The sequence below is a fragment of the Acomys russatus genome, chromosome 25 (genome assembly GCF_903995435.1).
Source record: "Acomys russatus chromosome 25, mAcoRus1.1, whole genome shotgun sequence".
Taxonomy (NCBI): domain Eukaryota; kingdom Metazoa; phylum Chordata; class Mammalia; order Rodentia; family Muridae; genus Acomys; species Acomys russatus.
Genome location: NC_067161.1, coordinates 12,699,040 through 12,708,068, shown reverse-complemented (window position 1 = coordinate 12,708,068; position 9,029 = coordinate 12,699,040). Strand labels below are relative to the sequence as shown.

Here is a 9,029-nt window from a genome sequence, read left to right as displayed (position 1 = left end):
CACACTAAGCTGTGTGGGTGAATGAGAGGGCTGGTGATGGGCAGCAGGTAGGAGGAGAAACATGAGAGGGGATGATGGCTGGAATAGAGTAGAGCCAGAATTGTGGCACAGAACAGGAAGTCGCATCAGGAACGGCACCCAGGTATGGCTCGCTTGCCCAACCACAGAGCTCCTCTCTGCCTGGGGCCTTCAACCTGCTGGTTTGTGCCTGAGTCTCACTCTCACTTGGCCATATTGCACCGGAGGTGGTCCCTGGCCTCCTGCTTGTTTTTTTTTTTTAATCACTATCTAAATTATTTTTATTTTATTTATGCGTATGGGTGTTGTCCCTGTGTGAGTCTGTGTACTACATGTGTGCCCGGTGCCCTCAGAGACCAGAAGAGGACAGCGAATTCCCTGAAACTGGAGTTACAGATCGTTTTGAGCTACCATGTGGGTGCTAGGAATCCAATCTTGGACCTGTAGTCAGTGCTCTTAACTGCTGAGCCATCTCTCCAGTCTCTAGAGCTTTCTATATTATATTTCTTGTTGCTGTTATTGTTTATTACCTTTCTGCTACACTCTGAACTGGGGAGACAGGGGCTGTTCTTGTCCCCAGGTGTGAGCACATTGGGTGTGCTCAGAAATGGCCTCCCACCTAAATGTAGAGAGCCTGCAGATGAGAGCTGGGATTACCTCTCTGGCCTGAGGGCTCTGGACACTCCACTGGACCCCAGCCAGTCTCCTCATCTCACACGGTGGCCAGAAACCCTCCTATACCATCTCTAACATGTGGCATACAACTCAACGCTGTTTCTAGCAGAGACTCTGGGTATCCCAGCATGGCTCAGTCTGCAGAACAGTGGAGGTGTCCTCGTGGCAGGACCAGGGAAGCCTCCTTGGGAAGCTGGCAGTGATGTAGGTGATGGAGCCCAGGTTTGGGGGAAAGGTCGAACTCTTCCCTAAATGAAGAGTCCAAGTCTGGCTGGGGAGCTGGAGCATGCGCAGTTCCTATGTGGTTGGGCTTTCTACATGACAAACCTAATTAGCCCAAGTTCCGCGGGGATTTGGTAGAACCACAGAAAAGCCAAGAAAGCTCCCACGCCGCCTACCTGATCAACTGAAGTATCTCCACTTGGGGACAAGCAGTGTGTGACTGCCCCCACGTCCTTGACCAGGTCCTGATGCCATCTGGATGTGTGTCATCTCAGTACCTGGTGGTACTGCAGGTTAAATACAGAACTGCTTGCCGGCTGGCTCTCGGGCCAGAGGGCCGCTGGGGCAGTCTCTGTGCCTAACTCCAGAGGAGGCAGGCACTCAACTCTTGTAAGCCAGCAACTTTTCGGTAAGCAGCTTCCCAAGGCCTGGCGCGATCAGGGAACCCCCAGGAGATCACACTCTGCCTTGAGGGTTCCCGCTGTCTCCGCTCAGTTCTTCGAACCTCACCTCAGATATCTCTTAGGCCACCAAACTTCTCTCAGGAGTGAGGACTCTTCTCGGACTCTCCAGGCACCAGCCTTAAGCTTCCAGTCGCAACCCAAACTGGTTGTTGGAAAAAAGGATGAGGTGGGGGCGTGGTCTGAGTCACTGCCAACCATACTAGGGCTTTGCAGAGAGGATAGACATGTGTGACTTGGGGCATACAGGTACCTAGACAGACGAAGTTACCTAGACAAGAGCTCACCCAAGCAACCCTACTCCACTGCTCGGACCCCCGACTCCTCCCGGAAACCCCCCTTTCTGGCCCTGTTCATTGGAATTCTCCCCTTCCTACTCAGTCTCACCACCCCACCCGAGCTGAGGCTCTCGCCCCGCCCCGCTTCGCCCCGCCCCCTCTATCTCCTCCACCCTCTTCCTCCCTCTACCCAGAGGGCGGGCTCCGACTTCATACAGCAATCGAGTGAGCGCGCTGCTCTTGGAGCCCGAGGGCGCTGCTAACTACGAAGTACCGCCGCCGTGCCCGTCCCGGCGTGGGCACCCTGTCCCGCACAGGTCTGTCGCTTCCTCCCGCTGTCTCTGCGCTCATCCCAGGCCTGGGGTCCCGCCATTCGGCCCCTGCCTGCGGTTCACAGGATTTTCAAGCTCTCCGGGGCATCTGCGGGGCTCACCTGCCTATGCCCCAGCTTCTCTCGTGTCCGCCCCCCAACCTAGAAGCTGCATGCCTCTGCCTTTTCCTTTGGGATCCACTTATCTCTCGGAGACCCGGAGGCCACCAGGTGTGCCTGGGTCAGGTCGGAAGCTACAAGGAACTCCCTTCGCTTATGCACCCCTTGATCCGACCTCTCCATGGCGCGCACCCCCTGTGCCAGGAAGGGTTGAGGACTGGGCGAGCCCAAAGGCCTCAGGAGCCACGGGCTCTGAGGGAAGATGGTAGGGTGCAGCATAGACACCGGGTCGACTGGGAGGTCTGCAGCTGGATACCCGGGTAGGAGACAGTCAGGGAGGAGGGGCGGCGTGCGCATATGGGTCCCAGAGCTGCGAACAGAGTGGTGACAGTTACAGAGCTGCGGCCTGGCGGCCTGGAGCGCATAGACGCCCTACGGGGGATCTGAGGTCTCCGCGATTGTTTGTGCTGGAGTAGGGAGCCTGGGTACACCCCTGCCCTCTGGGAATCTGACTCCTCACATAGCCTGTAGCACTTGTGTCTAACCCACCCGTCCTCCGGCCATTCCACCCCTCTGTAGGATGGAGAACATCCTGGAACTTTCTTTGATGTGCAGGGCCCCTCCCCTCCCTGCCACCAGTTGCCTGACTTAAGGTGATGAGAGCCAGAACCTAGATGCCCAAAGTCAGATGTTGGAACTGTTGCTGGGCAACAGAACATGTCGCAGGGTCAGGTGGGATGCTCCAGAGCCTCCAGTAGCACCAAGGACCAAGCATAAGCCTGCATTGGGTTCCCCCATAAAGTAAAGGCCCAAATTTCTGAGACAATGGGCTGGAGATGGAAATAACCTTCTTCAGGACAGCGCGATCCACCTGAGCTCCTTCTCAGAGCTCTGTAGTCCTAGCCTCCCTGTTGGCCCACCCAGGTGGCCTAAGCCTGCCTCACTTTCCCCCTAGCTTGGCCCAAGGTGCCTTTAGACACGTTCAGAGATGGAGTGTCCTTCATGGCTGTGGGCAAGGGTGGGTTGGAGGTGGGGGTGTCTGACTCCAGTTATACCCTCAGCAAGGCAGGAGGGGTACAGAAGCATAGGAATTGGGGGACCTGACACTTGCACCCCCAAATGAGTCAGGGTCCCATCATTTCATCCCTCCTGCAACCCTACATTTGTATGGCCTTCTTTACACCAGGAGCCAGAGATCAAGGAAGCACCAGGTCTTTGGTTGGACCCTGTTATAAAACTTTCTCCTTAGCGCCTCCCTCCCACAGCTGAGACGGCTTGAGGGACAATTTTCCTCTGAACATGTAATTCTTGTGAATAAGAAGATTGCTCTTTTAAAAACGGTTCTTGAAGAATTATATTCCAAGAGACAGGCATAGCTCTAGGGCCTGTTTTGCTCTTTGTTTCTCTGAGACTGGTTGGGGGTTGTAGTGTTTGCATGGATGACAAGGGCTGGTGGCCTGCTAAGCCACTCCTGGACTCTGGGTAGCAGTGAGGAAGGATGTGCCAGACAGTAGCCTCAGAGAAGCCCAGAGAAACCGAGAGCTAGACTTAAGGTCAGTCATGTGTCCCAGACTGGCTCCCCCAAGCCAGTGCTTGTTTGGGAGGCCCTGAGCCCATCAGATGCTGCCCCCGCCCCCACAACAGCGGCTAGCTAATCTTCAGGGCCTGATCCATCACTTTCATCCAGCCCATTTCAGGTCCCTCATTTGGTCTTTTGGAGAGAGGTGATCCACAGGTCTCTGCAGCAAGCCCATGTGTACTGGTTATATGAATTGACACGTCGCTGCTCCTGGCTGGCTCTAAACTGTGGTCCTTTTTAAGATAGGTCTCCACAGCTGTCCATGGCTGCGGTGGGCTTTACTTTTAAAGTACCATATGGATACTTCCTGAGACCAGCCCTGTAAGCCAGCCAATCAGCAGGTCCACCTACTAGCCTCAAAGGGAGCTTCTGTCTGAATGTCTGAGTAAAGTAAGTTCCCATGGTCTGCTGCTAAAGCTGTGAATGACATGACCCCCAGCTGAAGCCATATCTTGTCCTCAATCCAGGGACACCCTTCCAGACCAGGGGTTCAGTGCCAACAGAGGAACTTAGGCACTTACTCAGCTACATTCATCCCCTATGTAACATTGCCTTTTAAAGTTATTTATTTATTGTGTATGTGTGTTTTGCCTTCATGTATATCTAAGTACTGCATGCCTGCAGAGGCCAGAAGAGGACCTCAGACACCCTGGGACTGGGGCTATAGATACTTGTGAGCTATCATGTGGGTGCTGGGAATCGAAACTGGGTTCCCCTGGAAGAGCAGCCAGTGCTCTTACCCACTGAGCCGTCTCTTCAGCCCTTCTTCTTCCTTATAACACCAGGTCTCATGTATCCCAGGCTGGCCTCAAACTTAGTAATGTAGTCAGGAGTGACCGTGAGCTTCTGATCCTCTGCCTGGACCTCTCTAAAGTTCTGGGCTCACAGGCCTGTGCTAGCACACCTGGTTTGTGCATTGCTGGGAACTGGACCCGGGTGAGCATGCATGCCAGGCAACCAGTCTGCATTCCCAGGCCTCCCCGCCGCCTTTGTATTACACAAGGGCTGGCATGTACCTCTTGCTCTGTCTTTGCTGATAGAATAGTGTTGTCACTGCCACTGTTTGTGCCGTTTTCATGACATGTCCTACTGATATTCTTCAGGGTTTTCTTTTTATGTGATGCTCTGCAGTTCGTGGGGATGCTGGGGTACTATCATCTAATCAGGCAGGAGACATGATTAGCCAGGAGGAGGCACGCAGCATCCTCTCTGAGAGATGAAGTCTCTTCCATGTAAGCGTCTTCTCCGCATCCCTCAGCATAGTCTATTTCACCACTTCTCTCCTCAACACTATCTAGACAACTAGATTAGTCCTGATTTCTGTGCGTTTCATTTTCCCCCCCCTCTTAGTTGTTATTTATTTAAATGACCGTATTTCCTATTTTTAAAGATTTGTTTTGTTTTTAGTTATGTGCGTCTATATGGGGTTGTGTGCATGTAAGTACGGTTGTTCACAGAGGCCAGAGGTATCAGATCCCCTGGAGCTGGAGTCATATAGGCAGTTGTAAGCTGCCTGGCGTAAGTGTTGGGAATCAAAATTGGGTCTTAGGCAAAAATAGCCTGTACTCTGAGCAGATGAACAACCTCTCCCAGCACTAAATGGTTGTAATTTTTATGCCCAAAGTCTGTGACTTAAAAGGTTTTTGTGGGGGTGGGGGCAGGGGGCTGTTCTATTTACTCCTGACTCCTTGTGATATTTTTTCCGTGCTTTACTCAAAGGTCTTATATATCCTGAAACATGCCCTAAGCCTGCTAGTTAAGTCATCTTATCTTATTTCACCTTTTCGAGGTGAACCCACTGCTGGACCCCTTCTCCTTGGCTTTCCAGGTCATATTTCTTAGCATCCATGAGCCTTGAGGGCTTGGAAACTTGGGGTGCGCTGGCTGGTTGGGGGAGAAGCCTTTTCATTTCTTTGTTGCTGCTGCTGTTCCCTCTAAGATCCCTGCACCCTGACTTGCCTTCCCTTGTCCTTCAGATTGGAGCTGCCTCTGCTTGATCTTGGTCAACTCAGGACTAGGTCCCTCCATGACAGCTGTTGGAGTGTCCTGTATCTGTTATGGCTCAGGCCACCACAAATGAGCTGAGCAGACCCAAGTTTCTGAGGGCAGCAGAGCTATTGGACAGCTTGGCTCGGGCTGAGAGCTCCCGCCTCTTCCATGGCCTGTCCCTTGCCTGTGTCCTCCTAGCACTTCAGTTCCTTTCTGGTTGCCCAACCAGAGGTACCAGTCCTGCCCATCACCTTCCCCAGCAACGGAGGCATTTATTTCCTCTTGGGCATCTTCGCTTTTAAGAAAGACTTCAAACACAAAGAAACACAAAGCAAGTTATGCACCTGCCACTCATTTGTCAGGCTCTGTCCTCCCACACCTGCCGCTCTACTTTCTCCACAAAGCCCATGCACTTGCCCAGAGTTGTCATTCTGCCTCTCAGGCCTTAGTTCGCCCCCTTGTTCTGCCACGTGGAGGGCTGTGTGCCCCCTCCTGTGCTGTGCCCCCAGCCTAGTGTGTCCCCCCCCCCCGTCTGTCCCATGTGTTTCCTCTCTGCATTAAACACACTGTGTCTAATGTCCCACACTGTGCCCTAAGCCTGGGGCTTAAGGATATCTGCCATTGCTGAGCAGGTGACAGACCTTTGCCCTGGGCGGGCAGTACGCATCTAGTTGGCATCCTCGGGGGGTGAAAAAGAGAGGGCCAGCCACTGTATCACACAGGGACCTCTGGAGTCATTGCTGCTTCTGAGAGGCCCAGGCTCTGCTGGGGGTGGAAGCTGTCTACTGAGGACAGCGTTCCTTAGAATCTTTGGAGGGAAGGGCCTGTTCCAGAGAGGGTCCAGCCTTGGAATTACTGGCAGAACAGGTCTGGGATGTCACATGTGTTGGATAGGACAGGATTACCACAGCCATGGCATCTCATCCTTCTCTGTCAGCCACTTTTCCTCATAGTCTTGGGGCCCCTGGGGAGGTGATACCCACTGAGTTTATGTCACCTTCCTGAAATGCTGCCCTCCAACACTCTGAGGGGCTTTGGAAAGAGAGAGAGAGAGAGGGCTGGGTAAGCAGAGGCCAAGCAAGGGGAGTCATAGGTTGTGGGTCATAGGTCAACCACTGTAGTATCCATATTGACAGGTAACGCCCCTCTTGGCTCACTGAGCCACCCATCCTCTTGTCCCCACAGTGGCTTCTTCTTCCTCCCCAGCTTGTTTTCCAAACAATTTACTTAATGTGATTCCCAGCCAAGTTGAACATGACTAATGGTGTTTACCCACCACCGTCGGGCAGGCGGGCTGGGGACGGCTGCAGGAAGGAATGCCTGAATGTGCCCACTGGTGACACTTTCTTCTCTTGCAGGAGACGCTGGCATCGGGCCTGAAGCCGACTGCATGGAACCCTTCTTTCTGGCTCCCACAGCCAGCTGGAATGCCTCAGCTGCTTCCAGTGGTAACCATAACTGGTCACTGGTGGGCCCAGTACCTTCCATGGGAGCCCGGGCTGTATTAGTGCCTGTGCTCTACTTGCTGGTGTGCACCGTGGGCCTGGGTGGAAATACACTTGTCATCTATGTGGTACTGCGGCACGCCAAGATGAAGACAGTCACTAATGTGTACATCCTGAACCTGGCTGTGGCTGACGTGTTGTTTATGTTGGGGCTTCCCTTCCTGGCTACACAGAATGCCGTCTCCTACTGGCCCTTCGGCTCCTTCCTGTGCCGCCTGGTTATGACGCTGGATGGCATCAACCAGTTCACCAGTATCTTCTGCCTGATGGTCATGAGCGTTGACCGCTACCTGGCTGTGGTGCACCCTCTCCGCTCGGCCCGGTGGCGCCGCCCACGAGTAGCCAAGCTGGCCAGTGCTGCTGTCTGGGTCTTCTCACTGCTCATGTCTCTGCCGTTCTTGGTCTTCGCGGATGTCCAGGAAGGCTGGGGTACCTGCAACCTGAGCTGGCCAGAGCCCGTGGGACTGTGGGGAGCAGCCTTCATCACCTACACGTCTGTGCTGGGCTTCTTTGGGCCCCTGCTGGTCATCTGCTTGTGCTACCTGCTCATCGTGGTGAAGGTGAAGGCTGCAGGTGTGCGTGTGGGCTCCTCGCGGCGGAGGCGCTCAGAGCGCAAGGTGACCCGCATGGTGGTGGTGGTGGTGCTGGTGTTTGTGGGATGCTGGCTGCCTTTCTTCATTGTCAACATCGTCAACCTGGCCTTCACACTGCCCGAAGAACCCGTCTCTGCCGGCCTCTACTTTTTTGTGGTGGTCCTGTCTTACGCCAACAGCTGTGCCAACCCCCTACTCTACGGCTTTCTCTCTGATAACTTCCGCCAGAGCTTCCGGAAGGTTCTGTGCCTACGTAGAGGATACGGTATGGAGGATGGGGATGCCATAGTGCCACGGCCAGACAAGAGTGGGCGGCCACAGGCCACACTGCCCACACGCAGCTGTGAGGCCAACGGGCTCATGCAGACCAGTAGGCTCTGAGTGTTCCAGGAGCACCCAGGTCCTGCCAGGTCTCTGTGATGTTGTCTTCTGGGATAGGAGAGTGCGCTGAGAGGCCCTCGGGATGGCGGTGTGAAGACTGTGGCTAAGCCATGGATAGACACAGCACAGCTGGTGATCTGGGGGTTGACTGAGCCATCTCTCTCACCAAAATGTTCTGCCAGGCCAGGGTTTGAGTGCTTGGACACCATGTTATGGACTTGGCAGGGAGAAGGAGCCGGCTTTTGCCCCTGAAAATATTCAGGCACCTTCTTCCCTTCTGTGGCACAATTCTTGTCAGCCTCTCAGGCCACGAAGCAGTTTTCCAGGAGGGAGCCAGGAGGTGATGCTCTTGTAAGCTGTAGGTGTGTGCTAGTGTGACTGGCCCACCCTGAAGCTGGACCCTGCTGGCCGTCAGCCACTGCTCAGTGTTCTGCTCAGCGAGGAAGCTCCAGAACCTCTGCGATCCTGCAGCTGCATGTACTTTGGGACAACAGTTGAAGCAAAGCTGCACTGGCCCTGGGGCAGAAGAGACAGAGCCCTGAGGCCCTGTTCTGGCCTTTCCCCCCACCCCCATGAGGAAAGCAAGGCCTTGGCCTCCACAGTGGGAGTGGGTGGGTGGGACAGACTCTTGCTGGAGAATGGGAAGAGAAATGGACAGGCCACGATATGGTCTATTCAGAGTGGCCCAGTCTGGGTGGCCCCGGCGGGGGAAGGCTCTGCGGAGACTCCACTGTAGCTCAGAGAGTGTGAAGACTCATAAGGGACTTAGCAACCCTTCATCTAAACTTAAGGCAGGAAGCTGCTGGGGCTCTGTCCCTGGAGGGGGAGCAGGAGGAACAGGTAGCAGGTAGGAACTGCTCCCAGCGCAAACAGCACAGACCTGCCATGTGAGAGAGTG

General features: G+C 54.4%; 1 protein-coding gene across 1 annotated transcript; it reads left to right on the top strand.

The window, feature by feature from the left end:
* The first annotated feature begins 1,851 nt into the window (after positions 1-1,851).
* Positions 1,852-8,499, top strand: Sstr5 (somatostatin receptor 5). Its single transcript, XM_051168017.1, has 2 exons — positions 1,852-1,971; positions 7,011-8,499. Exon 2 carries the CDS (start codon positions 7,043-7,045, stop codon positions 8,129-8,131), a length of 1,089 nt encoding a protein of 362 aa, XP_051023974.1. The 5' UTR covers positions 1,852-1,971; positions 7,011-7,042; the 3' UTR covers positions 8,132-8,499.
* Positions 8,500-9,029: the final 530 nt, after the last annotated feature.